Source organism: Chanos chanos, chromosome 4 (genome assembly GCF_902362185.1).
Source record: "Chanos chanos chromosome 4, fChaCha1.1, whole genome shotgun sequence".
Taxonomy (NCBI): domain Eukaryota; kingdom Metazoa; phylum Chordata; class Actinopteri; order Gonorynchiformes; family Chanidae; genus Chanos; species Chanos chanos.
The window spans coordinates 16,065,425-16,088,878 of record NC_044498.1 but is presented as its reverse complement, the minus strand read 5'-3'; the positions used below and the strand labels follow the sequence as shown (position 1 = coordinate 16,088,878).

At 39.0% G+C, this 23,454-nt stretch overlaps 2 protein-coding genes across 6 annotated transcripts; one reads left to right on the top strand and one right to left on the bottom strand.

The window, feature by feature from the left end:
* The first annotated feature begins 777 nt into the window (after positions 1-777).
* nt5e (5'-nucleotidase, ecto (CD73)) lies at positions 778-5,934 on the top strand. Its single transcript, XM_030772126.1, has 9 exons — positions 778-1,119; positions 1,983-2,205; positions 2,458-2,646; positions 3,715-3,912; positions 4,375-4,529; positions 4,628-4,736; positions 4,840-4,989; positions 5,101-5,301; positions 5,768-5,934. Exons 1-9 carry the CDS (start codon positions 778-780, stop codon positions 5,932-5,934), a joined length of 1,734 nt encoding a protein of 577 aa, XP_030627986.1.
* A 2,696-nt stretch (positions 5,935-8,630) lies between these two features.
* On the bottom strand, positions 8,631-22,161 carry snx14 (sorting nexin 14). Of its 5 annotated transcripts, none has more exons than XM_030770338.1 (29): positions 22,147-22,161; positions 21,547-21,692; positions 21,230-21,350; positions 21,065-21,141; positions 20,128-20,206; positions 19,992-20,035; positions 19,792-19,879; positions 19,513-19,597; positions 19,209-19,365; positions 18,986-19,061; positions 18,434-18,478; positions 18,227-18,307; positions 17,929-18,043; positions 17,652-17,807; positions 17,332-17,456; positions 17,188-17,246; positions 15,169-15,301; positions 14,585-14,771; positions 14,392-14,475; positions 14,188-14,288; positions 13,970-14,081; positions 13,810-13,850; positions 13,511-13,630; positions 12,702-12,825; positions 12,324-12,488; positions 10,165-10,260; positions 9,757-9,848; positions 9,584-9,640; positions 8,631-8,756 (listed from the first exon to the last, which is right to left on the bottom strand). In XM_030770338.1, the coding sequence occupies exons 2-29, from the start codon at positions 21,681-21,683 to the stop codon at positions 8,718-8,720; spliced, it is 2,796 nt and encodes a 931-aa protein (XP_030626198.1). In that variant the 5' UTR covers positions 21,684-21,692; positions 22,147-22,161; the 3' UTR covers positions 8,631-8,717. The 5 variants fall into 5 exon arrangements, with proteins under 5 accessions (XP_030626198.1, XP_030626200.1, XP_030626202.1 ...); XM_030770340.1 differs by lacking the exon at positions 22,147-22,161 and adding an exon at positions 16,739-16,765 and having other exon boundaries at positions 21,547-21,801; XM_030770343.1 differs by lacking the exon at positions 22,147-22,161 and adding an exon at positions 16,739-16,765 and having other exon boundaries at positions 8,647-8,753; positions 21,065-21,138; positions 21,547-21,801.
* Positions 22,162-23,454: the final 1,293 nt, after the last annotated feature.

Sequence of the window (23,454 nt, the reverse complement as noted above, 5' to 3'; positions counted from 1 at the left end):
ATATATGAGATAAAGCTGAAGAAAGGAGACTGCTTAGGTTAGAAAACCTAAATATTTCAAGAAGTGATAATCAGTTAGACATACCTGCTTCAGTATTTTGGAAACTGATTTTGTCCAAGATTTGACACTAAGGGAGTTCTCTGGCCCATATAAACATGTCACTAGTGTAAATACATTAAATACAACATAGCCATTACAGGAACAAGGCTCTTCAAATCTGCACAGCTTGGCTCTGAACTTTCAAAAATTTTTACGACGTGTCTGAGTGGCCCGGAGACTTTTTTCTTTTTGGAGGAATATATTTAGATTGGAAGCTTTTGTTAAGACTAGGTTGCAGGTTACGGCCTCAGTGTGGAAAAAAGAAAATGTGAAAATGAATCAAAGCTTCTCTAGTCTGAAGGCTTCACTGACATTGTGCTGACGTACCTAGTCCTAATCATACTAAATAGTAAAACATACAAAGTCATTGTGGAAGGCAAAAACGTGTGCATATTATATGAGAGAGTTTATCTTTGAATTTATGGTGTTTTTCAACGACATCAGTTGTTCTCACAGACTGGTTCACTAGCATATATGGAGTTGAAGAAAAAACTGACAACCTACTCGTTTCGTCCACCGCTACTTTCTGCTCCTAATAGGAACTGACTCAAAATGACATTGTACCGTCTACTGACATGAGCGAGAAAAACTAAACATCATTGTTGTCCACGCCTACTCTGCAGATTTAATGTTCAGAGAAATCGCTTGCACTTTTCGTTGCTTAAGGATCGCAGCGAAATGCGGTGTTTGAATTCAAAGTGCTGGCAGAGCGTGCTGGCTTGGCTTTTATTTTCTACGAGTTCTCTCTCTGCAGCAGAATGGGAACTCACGCTTCTTCACACCAACGACGTCCATGCGCGAGTGGACCAGACCAGCAAGGATTCGAGTAAATGCACCGAACCCTCCTCATGTTTCGCTGGAGTGGCAAGGAGATATACTAAGATAGAAGAGATTCGTAACAGAGAGAAAAATGTGCTGCTGTTGGATGCGGGAGATCAATTTCAGGGTACCGTTTGGTTCAACCATTACAAGGGTGCTGAGGCAGCATACTTCATGAACAAACTGGGGTACGATGCAATGGTAAGCAGATCTGAATCTAACGAAGTGGGTTTCAGCGCACTGAAAAGACCATAATCGATCTAGCTTTTTACCGGAAAATAATTTAAGTTCCATTGTGTCTGAATGACCTGAAGGTAAATGAAAGTATTATAGTATTCTGTACTTTTTAAAAGTCCTGTTAGCGATTTTTGCTGTCCTGTCAATACAACGAGGCGTTTGTCCTCATTTTCTGCTGATGATGAATTAAATATAAAATATGAAATATACGTGGTGAATAATGGTCATCAGTCCAATTGTTTTTCTTGAAATAGTTTATTTCGGCTATTTGAAAAGAAGTACAGTATGTTGGCTATCAGTTATGTGTATCTTGAAGATTTTTCCATTCTGAGATTCCTTTTGAGGACCTCTCTGCTGATGACAAAATCCAGAAGGTAGCTCAGATCATTATAAGTAAAACAATGGAGTCCAGAAGGTATTAGGTTGTGAAGACTTTTCCATTATTAATGGTGTTATAGAGAGTGTTTTCCGCAGTGTACCATGCCACTGACGTAAAGTGGAATGGAAAAAGGGCAAAAGGTGCTGATGAGCTTGTGGACATAACTTGTCCTGACAGGGGTCTTTTGGTTCCTGTGAGCACCTCAGAGTGATAATTAGAATTGAGTAGCTTTCTTCGCAAACATGCTCAGATGCATTGGGAGGTAGCCTCATGGAAAATAAAGTATGTACTGAAACTTCATTGTTCCTCAATTTTTGACCCTTGAAGTCTAATCTTTGTTCCTCATAGACAGTGTGCACCTTGAATAAAGGAACCTGGAATGTTAATGTCAACGTGTGTGGTTGTGTGTATGCTTAGAAAAGATACTTGTCATTGTCTCTCGTTGTAGGCCTTAGGGAACCACGAGTTTGACAATGGGGTGGAAGGACTCATTAAGCCTTTCCTGCAGGAAGTTAACTTCACAGTTCTCAGTGCTAATATAAAGGCAGATCAAACAATAGCACCACAAATAAGTGGATACTATTTACCTTATAAGATATTTAATGTTAACTCTGAAAAAGTGGCTGTGATTGGATACACATCAGCTGAAACACCTGCACTGTCACTTCCAGGTAAGTTTTTTAATACACAATGCGAATACAATTACTATGTTCAAATATTTTGTGGCTAAATACAGTGAGTAATTTGCTTTGCTGTAACGCCTAAAAGTCTAATTTAAAGTCTAATTGTATATTATATTTGTGGTTTTCCAGAGCCTTTTTTAAAAGTAGTACATGACTGTTGGTGCATACAGATTTATCTGTCAGAAAATCATCGATCATAATTTTTTAACAACAGTTGTCGTTTTATATATGTAACTTCAGGTCCACATTTGAAATTTGACGATGAGGTCAGTGCCTTGCAGAAGCAGGTTGATAAAATCCTCACATTGGGCGTCAATAAGATCATTGCCCTTGGTCACTCTGGATTCACTGTTGACAAAGAAATTGCTGCAAAGGTGAAGGGTGTGGATGTGGTCATTGGTGGACATACCAATACATTTCTGTACACAGGTAACCACCTCCCACACGTTTGTGTTGAAACACAGGTTGTCCCATATGGAAAGCAGCGAATAATGTACATAATATGGATTTTAAAAAAAATATGTAAACAGTCATTATGTTAGGGTGGATTAAAATACCACATATAATATTTCTCCCTTTCTTTCTATTTTAATGTTGTCATCAATTTTCAACCCACATTAACAATAAAATGACCTCAAAGAGGCAACTACACTGATTTTGCTCTGACTCAGTAAGATGGTTTTTGTAGAAAGACAGTTTATTTTCATTTCTTAAATACGCTGTGGCATGGTTGAAAGAACAGAATGCTCTTACCTTAGTAGAGCACTGAATAACATTTATGTGGAAATCTGGACACCCGACTTCTCTTTTTGCAGTGGCATGAAAATAGAAGATCAGGCAGATATTTGATTCCAGTACTGAAGTGCAATATTTTCCTGGACAACAGTTAATAATCTCTCAGGTAGTTTAATGTGACTGTAAAAAGAGAAGTCAGGTTTCTGGGTTTCCATGTGAGTGTTGTTCAACACTATACTGAAGTCAAACATTCTGTTCTTTCAACCATTCCACAGTGTGTTTAAGACATGAAAATAATCGTACTTGGTATATTTACTTACTGTCTGTGCACTGATTATGACTCTGCATGAATTTTTATAGGCAGCGTTGTGGCATTATGCTTTGAACACTGCTTTGTACGACGAAGTATAACAGTAAAAAAAAAAAAGACATTTCTCAATTCATGCTGTTTTCCCCCCAAAATAACAGTGTTGATTGCTGATAAGAAAGTGAAATTCACATTTTGACACTTACTGTAAGTATATTAGAGACTGGTATTCCCTTCTGTCGTGGCACCTTGGAGCGTCCGTCACTTGAAGTAGCTTAAAGAAAAGTAAACCAAGGAGGACATTCATTTCCTCTAAATACAAATGTTTTCACATTTTTTACAGATGTGTTTGAATTGTGAAGTGCTTCCATTTCTATTTGCTGAGGCTCATTTTGATGTCAGCATCAACCGTAATGTTTTCTGTTCTCCTGTTTTACATAACTGTGTCTTTTTAGGGGACCCTCCATCCTCTGAGGTTCCTGCAGGACCTTACCCTTTCATTGTTACAGCAAATGATGGGACAAAGGTTCCTGTAGTCCAGGCCTATGCTTTTGGGAAATACTTGGGCTATCTTAAAGTGACCTTTGATGACAATGGCAATGTGCTTAGGTCAACTGGCAATCCAATCCTCCTAGATAGTTCCATCAAAGAGGGTGAGTGGTCAGCAGATCTCATCCAATATTTAATTTAACTGCTTATGAGAATAAATACGAACAATATGTGTAAATACATGATCAGTAGCCATCTTGAGGTATAATAATATTTTTAACTGTAGAGAACCTTTCCTACAGCATTCATGGCTCCAAGTTGTTTACAGGCAGATGTAAAATGCATGAGCTAAAAATGCAAATGTAGCAAAAGAAGTTCTGAGACTTAGCCTACATTGATTGCTGCCACTAAACTACTCACTCTAATGAACTCTAATGATCTGAGCAAAAAAAAAAAAAAAGATGAGTAATGTCCAATAAGTGATTCATTTTATTTTTATCTGTAGGTACCAGAAACCCTTTGTCATAGAGAACCCAGAGAACCACATCTTTATTTATCACCATGAGTTTTTATGACGTACCTTCTTGAACTTTAGTCAGTCAGTTTGTGATATCCTCTTTTATTAGATCAATTCATCCGAGCTGATGTTGATTCCTGGAACCAAAACCTGGCTAATTACACCACTCAGTATGTAGGACAGACTCTGGTCTATCTTAACGGAACCTTTGAGGAGTGTCGATTTCGAGAGTGTAACCTGGGAAACTTAATCTGTGATGCCATGGTGTGTGTGTGAGACAATAACCAATGTCCAGATATTACAGTTGAAAACTCTAAATATATAAGCTCTGTATAATATTTTTAACTTTGCTTTAATTACAGGTCCACAACAATATAAAGTATGCAGATGAATTCCAGTGGAACCATGTTAGCTCCTGTATTACTAATGGCGGAAGTATCCGGTCATCTATAGATGAGAAAAGTCGGAATGGTGTGTTTTTGCTCGTAAATATGTTTCTAAGTGTGTGTGTGTGTGTGTGCTTGTGCGTAAAACAGCTGAACTCCTGGTCTAACCCTATATATTGCTGTTATAGGCTCCATCACCATGGAAGACATCCTCACTGTCTTACCATTTGGAGGCACTTTTGATTTGATTCAGCTGAAAGGATCCACCCTCAAAAAGGCCTTTGAGCACTCTGTACGACGATATGGACAGAACACTGGAGAGTTTCTGCAAGTGTCAGGTCTTTTGCTACTCTCTTTCCAGAGAACTTGGTTACGTAAAACTTTCTGGTTTACACTAAGAGAGAGTATCCTTTTACTGGATTCACATCCAGCTGTTTTTTGTTAAACAGGATTCCATGTAGAGATCGACGTGTCAAGGCCTTCTGGTAATCGTGTGAAGAGCATTAGTGTACTCTGTACGGAGTGCAGAGTACCTCACTATGAGCCACTGAATTCAACTAAACTTTACAAGATTGTGTTGCCTTCTTATCTGGCACAGGGTGGGGATGGGTATTCCATGATTAAGGATGAGAAACTGAAGCATGACAGCGGTGAGTCGCCTACACTCTCACATACCTTGATTCATGCTTGCAATTTTAATCCAGGTTCCAGGTTTTAGAACATGAGCATTGACTTTCAAAGCACAGGACAAGAATAGGACGTTGTCTAGAGAAATTGCTTAAATACAATGTTTTGTATAAGTGCAGATTGTGTAGATCAGTGGAATAAGCTCCCAACTAAATGCCTTTTTAATTTTCTTTATCTATTTTGAATGTAGGAATAAAAGCAACATAGTAGGGTGTAAAGACTTATATGGATTGCATGTTACTGAACTGATTACATTTTCTTTCACTCGTTAATACAGTAGGCTAATAGGTTTTTTTTTTGTTGTTTTACCAGTGAGAGAATGTATCAATATTCAAGATTTTATTTAAATTATAAACATCTGCAGATTTATTTGCTGGTATATTACATGCTGAACGCATTTACTCTGACACTTTTGCCTGTTTTCTTTAGGTGATATGGACATAGCTGTAGTTTCAAACTACATCCAAGAGAGGAAGAAGGTGCATCCAGCTGTGGAGGGCCGTATCTTGATCTCCAACCGTGCTGCTAGAGGGACAGGACACACGTCTGCCTTCCTACTTTTTGGGCTGTTCTGGGCTCTGTCAACCATTTCATGACAGCTCCAAATTATGTACCTCCTATCGTTGAAACATAGTGAAGGCTTTCATTGAGCCATTTTATGTTTAGGAGTCTCAAGTAGTAATTGTGTGTTTTTTCTCAATAGAGTCATAAAATACATGTTCACGTAATTCAGCGATTTGATAAAGGAAAGCTGAAGTACTTTTATTTTACTTCATTTATATTCACATTACCTTGTGAACTGGCTAAAATGCAATAGGATTCCTGTTTATTTTCAAAAAGAAATACTCATGTTTACGACATTTTATTTTGAAATGTATTGTTGAAGCCTTAAATGTTTTTGATGAGTTGCAGTTATTTATTGATTGATTTGTGGAGGGGGGAGGGCTTATTGCAACAACAATCTTACAATTGGAGTTGCTCTCTGAACAAGAAAAACCACTGAACTCTACACGGGGTAGGGACAAAACAATAAATTCAGCAATAGCTATTTTCATCTTATAATATTATATTATTACTCCACTTCAGTAAATGTTATGACTGTTCAGAAATGTATCTAGTAACCTGGCAGCTGCCTTTACTGTTTAATCTCATAAATGAAATGTGGTGTTGTCTTAAATGTAAAAATAAAGTAATAAATTGTTACAATTATGGCATGCCCTAAGATTAAGATCAGATTTAAATACAGTTTTAAACAGTGCTGTTTTTATTGTAACTGTTCCAATTTCCTTAAAGGCCCTTCTCTGATGTTTACACAAATTTTTATCGCCAGTTTGAAGAGAAATTTAATCACCCATAAATCCAACTTTGTATGCACTTTGTGTAAATTTCTCTAACCATTACCTTTTGCCTGAAATCTTAAAATGGTTCTATGAGGTTTTTTAAACTATTTATAATGTCTCATTTTATTATGACTTTATTTCCCACAATGTCAGGAAAATCTTTTTAGTAAAATAAATCATTATAGTCATTTTAAATCCAGTTCAATTACAGCCAGCATTTCCATAATTCCACACTGTAATTTACATTCAGCCATGCCAAAATCACTGTTTTACAGCTGTTATTGCCATGTGCCCAAAAGCCGGAGTTGGTGGCCATAGCATATTGTATTTTGAGGATAAAGCCTGCTCTGTTGGAGGACCTCCACCCTCCTCTCATTCAACACTGTGGTCATTGTCTCTCAAAAGAACGACTCTGGGAACAGCCGGCACCAGACAAATATCAGCTGTAGTTTTATCTGCCAGACAGTAGATATTGCACTAGACAGGGTTCAGGGAGCATAGAGAACCACGCTAACTTAGCTTTAAGCGGAAAACATGCCCTCCATATACAGCGGCATTTCCGTTGCAGATAGTCTTGAAAAACGAGGCTAAAATTAAGGGTGGCCTAATCTGGAGAGCACATGCAGGACACCGGTTCATCTATGGGTAAAAAAACTGTATTTAGATCATTCCCTGCATCATAAGCTTGCTGATCGTCATTATGGACGGATATCACAGGCTCAGGGTTCTTTGTTTTCAACTTAGCACGTCTGTAATGTACAAAATGAGCGGATGTCTTTTTAAATCAAGATCTCAAGGCGGAAGGAGCGTTCCCGTAGAATAAAAATGGGATCTCTTTGAGAGAAGGTAAACGGAACTTCTTCCACAAAAACAGGGTTTCTAAGTTAGCTTAATAACCTCAGCCACGAGTCAAGACAGTCCAGCAGTAATGTTTAGATATTCTACTACGAGCCAAGTCTGACGTTCGGTAATAGACACGAGCACTATCATTTTACAGTAACACTGGAACATGACACAAATATTTCTGTACAATGTAATACTCAGCCTACAAGTGGCTTAAACTAGATGGGTAGCAAACAGACAAACAGATAGTTTAGATACATATGTGTTTCGGCACACTGAGTGGAGCTGGGTTTTGGTATGCGAAGCAGATGCCAGCATACAAATGCATCACCGATGGTATGTTGTCCTAGTTTGAGGAGTGATGAAGTATTTTATGCTAGGAGCTTATGCATGTAGTATGCAGTTTATGTTTTATGCAGAGCAGATGGTATCTCCACACACTGCATGCAAATAAATTAAAGATGACAATTTCTTTTCATCAACATCCACAGTTAAAAGCACATTGAGAGCTAAACAAATTAAAACAGGGCAATGCTTTTACAACTGTCCTCTTGATGGAGTATGCGGCTGCTTACCCTTAATTGACTACTGCAACATAAACTTGCTTGACAAAGCTTGCCAAGAAGGGGGAAAACAGTAGTTTAAGCAGTGATTCGCTTTCCCCCAGCAAGATACCAGGGGAACAATGTCTACAATGAATGACTCAGCAGTTAGTAAACAAGCTCCAAACGTAGTGACATGACTGCATAGCAGAAGGGTGCTGATTACCTTGACAGGACTTATTTTTCAAACAACTGACATGTGATGACATTTTATCTTAGAATCAAGAATCAAGGAGTCAAATTTACACTAAAATGAACGTATTGGGCAACTTAAATGCTATCAGTGTTGATCCATGGCTGAGACTGGTTATCTGAGTCATGAGAAGGTTTCGTCCGAAATAAATTAGTTAGACATTGAACTTTAAGCTATGCACCCTGTAAATTACGTGGACATATCTGCATTCCATTATTCTTCCACACCAGAGAACAAAATTTGAGAGCTTGGAATGAACAGACAATAGACAATATTATTAAGATCAATAAATATATATATATTTAATTTCATTTTGTGCAGTAATAGACAGTGGAATGTTCATACAATAAGTTGTGAGTTCCCAGAGCCCTGAAGGTGCACTGAAAGCATCTGAGAGAGTTCTACATTCGTCTGGACAAAGAGGTGTCTCTTTGCATCTGCTAATAAGAGAGGGAGAGAGAGAGAGAGAGAGAGAGAAAACTCACTATGATAAGAACTATAAACAAGTTTCTCAGCATCCTCCTTAGTGCTGCTATTGCTATTTCAATGTATTTTGCCTTTCGGGAAAACAATTTACATTCACTGTCAACAGCAAGATTCAAAGTCAACAGCAAGAACAAAACTGATACCAAAAACAGTGAAAATAAATCTTTAAAACTTTGATTTCCACTTGATAAGGTCTCTATTTATGGGCAATGAAAAACCCACAGATAATTTTGTGAAAAGTAAATTAAAGGCCTGCAGTATAAGTTTTCAAAACAGTGAAGTTCAAACTTTAAGAGTTTGAACTTGAATATTACAGGAGGAGATTACGTTACCTTTACAGTGATTTAATCAGTAACGTCTGCGTAATGCACAGACATTACTGATTAAATCACTGCATGGTCACTATTTGACCATGACTACAGAAGCTAACTATACTCTCACACCACCAGTCTACCCTCCATCATCTATGGATTCTGGATTTGCTCACTTAGTCTTTTATGTGACTAATATGAGTATGAAGTGACAGCAATGAGACCCAAAGTAGAAAACACATTGTTGGTAGAAAGTTTACAAAGAGGCAAAGCTGGGAAACATGTGAATATGACTTCAGAACAAAAGATAGAAAAGCACAGCTTCAAATCTGAAAAGGACCAAACAAGAAGACTGCAAGACCAGGACAACTCAATGAAGGAAAATATTTAAGCCATCCATCAAAAAAAAAAAAAAAACACGTCTTTGTACGTTCATGTTCCTTAGTTTTTAGTCATGAGTTAATATTTACCTTGGTGAGTTCAGGGAAGAGTTCCTGAACAGCAATGTCAAGCAGAACATATGTCATCTAAATACAGAGGAAGACAAAGAGAGAGAACAGGGAACACAAGTTTTAGCAGAGCTCAGTATTATCAGTCTCTCATAGCACTTGTGAATCCATTGTGTGTATCTCTGCGGCTTTACCTGCTTGTTGAGAACAGGCTGCTGCAAGGCATCAAACAGTAATCGGATTCCTTCATACCGTGCCTCCTCACCAATGCACTTTACCACAACATCTGGAAAGTTAAACGATAAAGTGTTTGAAGAATACACGTCTAAACACACTGTGACTTTTGAGATGAGCCACAGGTATGATGAAACTCACACCATGATTTGCTAACTAAGACGTGTTGGTCTGAAAAAAGCAAAACACTGCACCGCTGTAAACTAGCATGCCTGCAAACAATAGAAGTGTACATGAAACATCATGTTATTTGTTTAAATCTTTTAATCTCACATATTTTTATTATCTGTCGCTAATTCTTAATTTAATATCAGAAACATTCAAAAGGACTGGCACAATTATGACTGGCACAGTCAGTCATTATCAACCTGGCAGGTAGTTCATCATCTCCTCAAATGTTTGCTTGGCCCTCCTTTGCTTGTCCTCTGCAGAACGGACATCGGTATTTTCACAGAAAACAGCATCTATAAGGTTTGAACATTGTACTGTGAGCAGTTTACAACACCAAACGTATTTTGAAGATGACTTATCTTTGCATCTAAGTAAAACCTTGAACAGTTATACTGCGACATAAAGTCAGCTGTAACTGTGCGACTCTAAACTAGGGGTTAATATACTGTTAACAACTATACTGTTCCATGCACTTTGGTCTGCTCACATGTTTTGGGCAATAGAACATCACATTAAAGTCAATGAAACAGGAAATTATGGCAACTGTGTTTTGATAACAAAAGAAAACAACCTGATGAAAGTCCACACACTGAATGCGTGGCTTGATGATTAACATAAAGACATAAAGACCTTCAGAAGTAGTGACGTCAGTCTACCTATGAGAATATTTTTGATATATCTGACAGTAATCTTTGTGTCCAAAATCAATTAGCTACACAGAGAAAAGAGGAAAAGCAAGCGCGCACACACACACACACACATATATATATATATATATATATATATATATATATATATATATATATATATATATATATATATATATATATATACACACACACATACAAATAGAGTGGTGCTTGAAAGTTTGTGAACCCTTTAGAATCTTCTACACTTCTGTATAAACATGACCTAAAACATCATCAAATTTTCAGACAAGTCCTAAAAGTAGATAAAGAGAACCCAATTAAAGAAATGAGACAGAAACATCACACTTGGTCATTTATTCATTGAGGAAAATGATCCAATATTACATGTCTGTGAGTGGCAAAAGTATGTGAACCTCTCATATTAGCAGTCAATTTGAAAGTGAAATTAGAATCAGGTGTTTTCAAATCAACGGGATGATACCTGGGTGTGAGCGGGCAGCCTGTTTCATAAAGAACGGGGATCTATTAAAGTCTGATCGTCACAACACATGTTTGTGGAAGTGTATCATAGCAAGAACAAAGGAGATTTCTGAGGACCTCTGAAAAAGAGTTGTTGATGCTCATCAGGCTGGAAAAGGTTAAAAAAACATCTCTAAAGAGTCTGGACTCCACCAATCCACAATTAGACAGATTGTGTACAAATGGAAGAAATTCAAGTCCATTGTTACCCTCCCCAGGAGTGGTCGACTGAAAAAGGTCACTCCAAGAGTAAGGCGTGTAATAGTCCGCAAGATCACAAAGGAGCCCAGGGTAACTTCTAAGCAACTAAATTTAATGTTTGGAGAAAGGAAAACACTGTTTTCCAGCATAAGAACCTTATCTCATCTGTGAGATATGGTTTGGGCTTGTTTTGCTGCATCTGGGCCAGGAGGGCTTGCCATCGCTGATGGAACAATGAATTCTGAATTATACCAGCGAATTCTAAAGAAAAATGTCAGGACTTCTGTCGGTGAACTGATGCTCAAGAGAACTTGGCCAGGAGGGCATGCCATCACTGATGGAACAATGAATTCTGAATTATACCAGCAAATTCTAAAGAAAACTGTCAGGACTTCTGTCCATGAACTGATGCTCAAGAGAACTTGGGTAATGCAGCAAGACAACAGCCCTAAGCACACAAGTCCTTCTACCAAAGAATGGTTAAGAAAAACAAATGTTTTGGAATGGCCAAGTCAAAGTCTTGACCTTAATCCTATAGAAAAGTTGTGGAAGGACCTGACGTGAGCAGTTCATGTAAGGAAACCCACCCACATCCCAGAGTTGAAGCTGTTCTGCGTGGAGGAACGGACTAAAATTCCTCCAAGCTGATAAGCAGGACTGATCAACAATTACTGGAAATGTTTAGTTGCAGTTATTGCTGCACAAGGGGGTCATACCAGATACTGAAAGCAAAGGTTCACATACTTTTGCCACTCACAGATATGTAATATTGGATCATTTTCCTCAATAAATAAATGACCAAGTATGATACTTTTGTCTCATTTGTTTAATTGGGTTCTCATTATGGACTTTAAGGACTTGTGGGAAAATCTGATGATGTTTTAGGTCATATTTATGCAGAAATATAGGAAATACTGGGGGGTTCAGAAACTTTCAAGCACCACTGTATGTATGTATGTATGTGTGTATAAATACACTGTATATACCTCTGAGCATGGTGATGAGTGAGACAATGCGGTGTTCTTGAAGGATCTGATCCAGTTTAGACTGTAGGTAATGGTCCATGTATGCCTCAAATGTCCTCTTGAAGAGGATACGAGCACCTGACAGGAAGTGATGCAGCCAGTCTGGCATATGGAACACCACTCGTCCTGTGGCGACGCACAATACAAAGAGAACACTCACATATTGTTTCAAAGCTAAGACAGAACATATGCCGTGTGAATTCATGAAACTGTCACTATGGCAATGTGTCAACTCAGGCCTGTTTCACAGATGCAGAACTCTTGCCTGTTTCACAGGTGCAAAAGACCCCCCCCCTTATAAACAGACGTAAGCTAACGCCATTCCGCACTGACGCTTACCTACAAACATCATGTAGTCATAAACCCCATCTACATCCATCAAATCCATAAAGTAGTTCTGGTTGTGCTTCCTCTCCGTTGTATCCATCAGGCTGGCGTTGTTTTTGTACATATCGTTGAAAAGCTAAATGGGGTGAAAAGGGTGTTATGTTCTAAGACCACTGGTGCTTTTTCAAGGTCTTGGAATGCTGACAGTGGGAAACAAAAATATCTTTTGGACACCATGTGGTTCACTAGTGGTTTCCTAATCCTGTCTTGGTTACTAAAAATAAAAAAAAAACAAAAGATTTATTTTTCTCTTGCAGCCTTTTTTTGTTTTTATAGGTTTAGAAACACCATTTTTCTCACAGATTCAAGGAAAGTTGGCGTAACTGTATTTCCCAAAATCGCTACTTTGAGTTGAAATATTAGTTCCAGATGTAGCACAAGCCCCTCCAGTGTAAGACTGTTGCCTGTACTGGGCAACCACTCAGAGCTGTGAGTAAATTATTCATATTAATCATACATAAACTACTTCTGATTTCTCTCATAGAGGTCTCACAGTGTAAAAGAGACTTTGTTACATCCTCAGAGAGAGAAGAAGTATGGAAGAAGTATGTTTGGCAAAATACTTACCTAAGGACCTTTCCAAAAAAATTTTTAAAGCCATATGGGAATTCAATCAGCCAAGGCAGCTCTGTTTCATAAATGTAGCACACACGTTGAGGTAGCGAGTCGTTCTGCTCCAGTTAAATGAAAGAACACTGCGAATACTGAAGTTGGCATAAACATCCATGTTCTAGAGTCAAAGCTATATGCAGTGAACCCACCTTCTTATGGGTCTCAGACGTAGGGCTCAGAACGACAAGCTCAGGGCGGCTGGGTTTTGGTTTTGGTGATTCACACGAGCTGAAAAAAGACTGGAGGAATGGCTCCAGGTTTTGGCCTTTCTAATATGGAAAGAAGGGGTGGGGCAAATTGGACAGCAATTCACATAACTGTCGTATAATGTTTCTTCATGATGTTGTAGGCCATTCAGCCAAATTGTGACAACCTCTCTGAAGGATGTAGCCAAAATACGTAGCTATATGTTAAAATATAAATTCTGTCTGTAAGAAAATGGATTTACCTCTTTAATAAGCTTCCCTGGTACGGATTTAAAAATTTTCCCTGAAAATGGCAAAATAAAGAATGTGAAGAAAGCCATGGACAAAATTACTAAATTAGTTTGGTCGTTACTGCTGTGTTTGATCAGCAATAGTGCAACCATAGCTAACTGCTGACTTTACCAAGATTGACATCTGGCAGCATTTTCTCCAGAAACTGCGATTCCATACTGTGAGGAGACAGGAAGTCTGCCAGCAGTTGACTATTTCTCAGCTCCGGATGCTGGAGAAGTTTCTTTTCGGAGAACACAAATATCGTTGTATGTTAGAACAATGTAAATTGTATTCTGATAGACTGTGCCAGCTAGACATGCAGCAAAACAAAAAAAGTGTAAATATACCTGTAAATATTCCTCAAATTCTCCCCTCTTAGATGATAAGAACTCTATATTCTTTGGTCCTATAATCCTCTTAGATGGGAGTTGTGTATCAGGGAAAGACCCTATTGAAGCAGAAGAATAATAACAAAGAGTAAATACAGATATAACCCTGAGAACCATGGTGATGACTACTGAGTGCTGGGAAAGAAGGCTTATCTTCTGTACCATGGAACTCAGTGAGTTTAGATTCCAGGACGTAGAATTCCAGGTATCTCCTGTACACCATCCACTTCTCCACCTCGTGACCAACTAAATCAAAGCAAAGAGTCATAAAACAATCAACCACCAGGCAGTAGTCTCAAACTCAACCACTGCCTTCTGGCCCAAGCTAACTTCACAGCCAAGGAAACACAGTCACCTTCTTTCCTGTCATGACGTTCCACCTCAATACAGAACACAGGGATTTTCTCCTTTTTGCTATCATCTTCATAGAGGTCCACAAGTGGGATAGTGATGCTCCAAGCAGCCAGATTGCGGAGGACACCAGGGGCACTGGTCACCTCCATAGGCGAGTCATCCTCAACGACCATAATGGCCTCCTCAACCTGACACACACATACACATACACACACACACACACACACAGCAGACCTTTCAAAACAGTGTCCATAAGACAGGGGCGACTGACAGACACTCACTCATTTACATTCTAAAAATAAGCTGTACAGTTATGCGACAAAAATAAGGCAAATGGCTTAACTGATGTAAATCTGAAAATTAAGGACAACCCTTTAGCCAGAAACACTGCTGTGAGTGTAAGGATAGCCAAAGATTCAATGTGAAATTCTATATTTACACAAACACACATATGTGTATATGTATGTATGTACGTGTGTATGTGTGTGTAGGTGTGTGTGTGTATGTGTATGTGTGTGTGTGTGGTAACCACTAGGTCTTGTATGGGCTTTGAACATGACTCAAGTTGCTTTGGATATTACCCACCTGATCATCCTCACCCTCGATCATAGCATAAGCAGGCAGCATGGCCCCTTCCATAGTGCTGCTCCTGAACACACCCTTAATTTTACTCCCAATGCGACTGATTCCAAATGACTCACCACGCTTAGAGATGTACCTACACACAGACAAACAGGGAGAAATACACTTGATATGTACCTTAAACAAAACTTGACTGCTGAACATAAAAGCAGTTCTGGTTGAACTGAACTGAAAGAAATTTTAAGAATCTTAGTGCACAGTGATTGCATTGCCGTCTGTGTAAGGAATTACGATCAATCCTGCACTGCCCCCTACATATCCATTCACAAACTGTCATAAATGACAGTGGAATAAAAAAAAAAAAATCACTGAATTGCACAAGGACTCTGTACTGGAGTACATCCAAATATTTATCTCAAAAATTCTGGCTTTGTAAACAAATGAAAGCATGTACTTTAGGAAGCATTCACATGAACACACACACACACACACACACAGGACAGACAAGCACTGCATATCACGTGTGTGTAATAAACCCATGCTTGAATAAGTGGACCACGGCACACATCTTCACGCCAACAGCCAGGCTTACTGTGGCGCAGTAGGGTGGGAGGGTAGGGCGCTGGGTGAGCGTGTAAGGGTGGATTTGAAATAAGGAGGAGTTGCTGAGGGAGGACGTCTAAAGTTGACATGCAAGGACTTGTGACCAGTAACATAAACCAAGCCTTGAGCGGTAAGTTCCATTCTACAGGATGTTTGGCAAAGTGTGGATTAGACATTAAACACAAGCACAGACACATTCGGTAAACACATCAGCAAAGGGTCGGGGGGGGGGGGGGGGGGCAGGTGAAGGTAGGGTTAGTTCAGATAAAACGGCAAAGACCACTCACTCCTCTCTGCTTGGATCCACATTCTCTATACAACACTTCTGAAAGGACCAGTGCTTCTCCTAATATCATTTAACGTGGATATCTTTCAACATGTTGACTAAGTTCAGCATAGGATTAAAAAAAAAATGGAATTCTTCTCCACAGATCTTCACAGAAAATATCGTTTTATATTCTCAGTTCTTACATCATTTGGGTAAGGGGGTCGAGGGTTCACTCAGTTCAGCTTCACATGCTATCACTCTGAGCATCAACATAAACCTCTCAAAAAGGGTGAGGTAAACACAACGAATAATTACTACATCTACAACACCACAAGTTGTCATGACATTTGAACATGAACTTCAAGCCTGGAATCTAATCAATTCCCCGTGAAATGCATAGCTGAAGGATTCAATCATATGGAAATCAAATGGAAAATAGCTTGCTCGATCAAGAGAGCATATGACCACATTTGACAAATCTGCATGTGGTTTCTATCTCGAACGATACAGGAATAACTGATGAGTACATTTCTCTGGGAATGTGGCTGTACGAATCCAGGCCGTGTGGGACAACAGGTTCTTAATACTCCTTTAGAGAGGATGTCACGTTCTACTGCATTCATGCACATGCAGATAGGCTGGCTATCTTGCATGCAATGAAATATAGTGATCGCACTGACTCAATTCATGCCATGAACTTACCTCATATCATCCAAATTCAAGCTATTCCTGGAACAACAGGCACAAGGTATTACTCTCTGCCTAAATGAAAACTCCCGATCCTCACGCAAAGATGCCCATGGGTCATTAAGAATGAGTTACGAGGGAAAAGCAACCATAATTTAAACAAAGAAACAAATAAAAAAAAAGTATCTTGGGACCACTCCCCTTCATCTTCTGACTTGTGTCCCTAGACACCTCAGAAAATTTCACTGTATTTTCAGGATGTTACAATACAGACCTAATTAAGTGAAATCATAATTGGAACAGCGACCTCTGAAACATGCTTGCGCGTGCAGTTTCTACTTACTGCACCCTGTCCTCTTACAATTATGCATATTTCTCTGAGTAAACAGAGAAATACATCTACACATATAAACAGTGCTACTGCAGAGTTCAGAGGACACTTTAGAATGATGCTGAACACTTACCTGTTCGTCCTAGCGTTCCTGGCGGGTGACTCAGCTCCCCACAGAAGATGCCTGAAGTACTGCAGGGAAACAGTGAGAGATGTTCACACATGGCGGGGTTTTAAAAATGTTTAAGTAGATGAAGTCGCTGGTAAGATTACCTACCTCATCGCTGTGGGAGAACATGGGTGTGAAGACATTCTCCAGAAGTGACAGAACATGCTCATACGCTTCAAACAAGCAAGGTAACGTCTGCAGCTTCACTACATCTTTGTAGTGACCCTGTGCAACTTCAGAAAGAAACACAAAGAGAAGAATAATTGAAGAGGGACTTCAATCAAGCTTTGGTGATTGTCTAGGATTGTAGAATTTAGGCTTAACAGATGTTGGCACGGAGACACCGAAAAACCCTAAATGAGATAAAATTCTATCGCTACCATCCAGGGGGCTCATAAAAATTTTGCAGAATGAAATTATGTGCTTACTGGTGCGGATCTGTTCCACAATTAAAGGGTCAAAGCTGATCTTGTCAATGCTCTCCTCTAGGCAGTAAGTCTCATACATCTTCTGCACCTCTCCATGCAAACGCCGCATCTCTGAGTCACTCAGATCAGGGCACAGGATTTTGTCATTGAACTCCTCTAAATAAAGAGTGAGAGAGATTGCTTAAAAATGCCCCAAAACACTTATTCAAAGTCTGTGGTTATCTTGTAATTCAGCCTGGGCTGGCTCCAGAGAGGCTACCTATAAGATGGACCTTACCCACAGTAAGACAGAATTGCAGAACATGTACAGCTCCTTCCTGTTTGAGGAAACTCATGAAGCGGAAAAGGAGATCCTGCTGCTCTCTGATCTCCTTAAGCTCCAACTTCAAAACCTGTTCCAAAGTACACACAAGCTGGTTACTGATAGCTGTTACTAAGCCTCAATTTGTTTTACATTTAGATGATAAAATCTGTTAAAAGATCTCCTATTTTCTATTCATACGCAAAAATTCCATGTGAATTCCAGGAAGAAAGGCCTCTCCAAAAAAAAAAAAAAATGTTTCAATTGGACTTACAGATGGTTTCTTGTTGCGAGCATCAGCATACTTTTGCAGAAAGGGAACCAGGGCAGATGGGGGTTCCGTAGCAGGCTCTGGCTGAGGAAACAGACCACATTAAATAACTAAGCATGACCGACTTGTGTAACAAAGCAGGGAACATGGGTGTACGTGAAAGACTACATATGTCTACTTCTATAATACTCCTCAGCAAAAAGTACTTACTACAGTATCGTCGATGAATATGAGAACCATATGATTCACTGTGTCCTAGCAGGCATAAAGAGAGGAAGAGGACATGATAAGCAGTAATACAGAAATGAATATTTTAATATCCATTTGTATGGCTCTCAAGCAAATGGATTTAAGGCACTTTCAAACAGTGCAGCTGTTCACCATGCATCTGGTATTCACAATTTGAATCCCAGCTGTGCCACACTTGCCAGCTGTGGTTGGAAATCCACGGGTACATACTGGCTGAGTTCACTAAACAGTGGTCACTGAAAATCAGCGCCTATGTAGGTAAATTAAGCAAACAGCATGTACTGTGTAGCTTGACCACACCACAAAACCTGTTGTGTGGAAAAGCAAAAGAATGGCCCAAAAAATAAAGCAGAGTACATTTGCCGTCCTACCTCACTTCAACTACGGTGAGTGCCACGTGAGGAAGAAAACGACATGATTTGCAGGTGATAACGCATTCCAAATTAGAAAAATAACAAAAAAATACATCCTTTGGCAACTGCCCAGAATATGATACCTCAGTACTACACTTACAGGGTCAGCCATGAAGTCCATAGTTGGAAGAAAAACGGATCCAGTCATGACTTCTCGAATCAGAAGAGTCAGGGACCTGCCAGACACAAGCATGGGCTGAGAAGTGTTCATACATACTCCGGCTGAGAGAGATTTAGCATGCAGCCACTGAAAAACACACGCCGCATTTGTAGATTCTGCATCGGCTTCCTGTCTCTCATACATTCATTTTAACACATTCTACCTGCAGTCAGTGGCTTTGGGAGGCATGACGTAAGGGAAAAGCATCTCGGTGAGTTTTCTGAGATAGAACAATTCGTTCTTGCGACTGCGCACAGCAAAATGCAGATCAGGGCCGTACTCATCCAGAGCAGCTTGCTGAAGATTCTCTGGATTCTTCACTGTACGTGCATAGACAAACACAAAGAAAAAGCCACAAAAAATCAAATGCCTACATTCTATGTACAGTATGTGTCTACTTCAGTTGTCTATTTTCACAATTTACTACACTTCATTGATGTGAATGTCTCTCATTAAATTGAACGTACCTTTTTGCCATGCCTTTGCAATGATCTCAATATGCTTCATGGCAGCTTTCATCATTTTGCCCGTGGCAAGTGAAGGGACATCAACCTCAAGTGTGAATGAATATGCAAATTAGCGCAAACATTTAGACTAGTCATTTTGTCCTCTGTGACTCTCTCGTTCATTGTCAAAGCATACACTGCATAATTATGGTGCATATTTTGAAATACCAATTTTCTATAAAATGTAGTTTGATGTTCCATGAAGCAGCTGTTTCCAATCTCCTCATAATAAACTCTTACCTTCTGAGCTCTTCTTACTAGTACTGCAGCAAAAAATCGAAATGTCTGCCTAAGCTCATCCACACAGGCCTCGTTATCTGTGATATCCCTTAACGACAAAAAGAAAACAAAAAAAAAACAAAATTACTGTTAACATACAGCTCATCACTAAATTTACCATGTGATACAAAAATGTACATGATCTATTCATTTAGCCATACCTGTACCATGGATACACAAAGTTCTCAAGAACAAGTTCCAGCACCTGAAAATAAAAAACACAGAGATACAATGAACAAATCACCTGCATTACTTGATTGACTGATCATTAAAATTGCTGATAACCAACTCAGTTACTTCTGATATTGAGGCATCCACTTTTGAATGTACTTTCAAATCCAGCCATGGTTGATAGTTCTCCAGCAGAAGTGTTGGTCTGTAAAATATTTAATGTTTTATATTAATTAGTATTTCAAAATTCCCAAAGCTTGATGCTGTTTATTAGAAAATCTTATACCAAATGTACAATGAATGAACGTTTTTTGCATTTTAATCATTAAAATGTGAAAACAATGGGAAGATCTATATATCTCAAATCATAAACCATGACATCCACCATCTCAGACTGTTCTCAAATTATGTGCAAAGTTAAACATGGATAAGCATTCCTGTAACACTATTTTGGAAAAATATAATGTAATTTGAAGCTAACATGGATTATGCAGAAACACGGATTACGCAGAAATCACAAAACATTCAGTAAAACTAGGTTCCGAAATATGATTTCCCAAATAAACGGTCAGACTCCAGCTGAAGCGACCCCAACGATCCCGTGATAGAGTATAGGATGTCGTTTATCAAGAATAGTCAGACAGTATGAACGTGTGGCTTGGAGGACTGTTTCACAGCAATGTTTTTTGTCTCCACAACAAATTAATGAGGTATTAAAAGTTTTGGTGTCATATCATGCATTACTGTGACAATACCATTTTCTGACCACAACATGCCACTGTTGCTGAGTAAGAACCTGTGACAAAGACAAGACAACACTGACTACACGAGTATATGACTGTACAAATCTCTACCTCAGCAGTTCATTTGAGAACAATCTGAGAAATAGGGTGCTGACATTCACTTTTATGGATGATTTCTGACAGAATGACCTGAAGGGAAGCGACTAAAGTCTAATCCAAACAGAAGGCAGGTATGTCAGCGAAATTAAGGAAGTAAGCATTTATTGCATAAGCAGTAGTCTAGTCTATGGTTTATTTGACTAATGGAATTACAGCATTACCTGTGCCGACTGCACTTTCTTTTTCCACACACAGCACAACTGTGTCCCAAAGGAAATAACTCTTGCTGTTCTTGCTGCTAAAAAATACAAGAAGGAAACAGGTAAATACATTCCCTGTCAAATGAGCTGGAGGACACGTATACAATCTACACATGCTTTCCTTACTTTTTTCTTAGTCTTCATAGTGACGAAAAGGTTGGGCAGGAGAGATTCGGGACTCAAGGAACAGTAAAATGTGACCACCCCAGCCAAGAATGACCAAAAAATCATCAAAATATGAAGATATCTTCAATAAGGAGAGAGAACGTTATTCAGTCAGAGTGAAATAAGATATTCACCTTTTAAAAATCTGGGTAGACATTACTACCCTGAGTGCTCAATCCCTCGCAACCATGGAATTCTAATGTCCCAGTAAAACTGTCTCCACCATCCCCGTGCAGGTTTCTTATCAAACATTTTTCGACGCTATAGACAACACTTACCTATTAAGAGTTATGGTTGATAGAAACATGAACACCATAAGACAACAGATGGTTGGATATTGACGACAGACTTCCCTTACGAAGTCAAACTTCAGTCCCTGCCTGAGGGACTTCAAATATGCACCAATGCCGGCCATCACAAAACTCTAAAGATAAATTAGAGACCGTCGTTAGTACCAAGCATGTTTGTTTCTTCAGAGGAATCGGTTAACTGCAGACAAACTGTCAGAAAACTATCCCGTTTCAATATTTTGTTGCATCTCAAAGTTTCTGTCGATTGTTTGGACTGACAACTTCCTGGGTTTGCAAACCACCGAGAGTCAGCTGACTTGTTGCTGTCTGTTGAACTTCACTTTAGCTTGGAAGCGCAGAAAACAAACTGGTCACAGATTTGCTAAAAGGATTGCTAATGACACTGGGTCCGTGGTAATCGAGGGTTGTAGATCATTCAATGCCCTGAAATACGGACAGCTGATACCAAACCTGACCTTCACAAGCTAGATAAATTACCTGGGTCAACTGCACAGACAAATACCCAGTATCCACTGCTAAATTAGATCTACAGGGACGTTGCCGCTTGTGAAGCTAACAAGTACTCACCAAAATAAATACAAAAAGTTTAGAAGCTCAGAGTTGAAACCACATAACTGTAAATGGGAGGTAAAATCTTTCATATAAACAAGGGAAACTTGAACGTCGTATCGTAGCAGATCACATATCTGTGTTTTCTACTCTCTGAAATGTTTCTCACTGGCAGATTAACGAAAGGGGATATTGACTTTAACTACTATCTCGCGTCGCTCCTACGCAGTACTGAAATTGTATCGGTACAAACGATATGTATATACTGCAAGCAATTCGCTGCTGTGAACCCTCAAACTGATCAACTAAATAGTCCACCATAATCTATCGTATCAGTTACGATACCTACATTTTATGTCAACCATGTGATTGTCCAATTAATGTATGTGAATGTCCTATTAAACTATGAATACACTGATTAAAAGAACCTGAATCTGCGCAAATGTGTGTGTCATGAACACGACCTTCTCCACGATGGCACATGCGCAGTAGGTTTTTAAATTCTACATTAAATAAGAGTCTCATTTGTACTGAGATGTTGTCTGTTCACGACTCTCACGATACAGCTTGAAATGTAACCCCACGCAGGTTTTGTGTCAATTATATTCTTTTGTAATTTATTACCGCGGGTATTACATGCAGACAGTAGTTAGCCGGTATTCATAAGTGATGTGTATATTACACAAGGGGGCAGTATATTACGAATCATTTTAACGCTATAGAAGACAACGACGGAGAAGAAAAAAACGCTGACTAGACGGTACACTGGAAATATTTAAGTATCAGTTTGGACTTAATTCTGACATATTTGTTAAGTTAGGGTCAGATGGGCAACACTTTGTAAATAAGAGTCAAGTCGAGAGGGCATAATATATGAAAGCCAGAGGAAATCGCCTTGGAAACAGTTGAAATCCTGTAACGTCCTTTTTCCCTAAAGAAAAGAAAGAAAGAAAGAAAGAAAGAAAGAAAGAAAGAAAGTACCAAGTATTTGCAGAAGCTTCTGTTCATATAGCTCTAATTGTTGCAAACAAAAATTAATCAAAGCCCTTATATCAAAGAGGGATTTTATTTGGGATGAGTTGGGATAAGTTTGCTATTAACAACTTATACACAGTAGCAAGCACATGACAAGTTTATAAAAGAACACCATGAAAGATGGTCATTTTTAATGTTCATGTAAAATGTCTCACACACGAAAGGTTGTATGACACAGGACCATAGGAGCACAGCTTCATATTAACTACTTGGAGCCTGAACACTACAATCGGGAGGGATCACTTTCCCTCCAGATACAGTGTAGTAAGGAAGGTGTGAAGATGGGTAGGA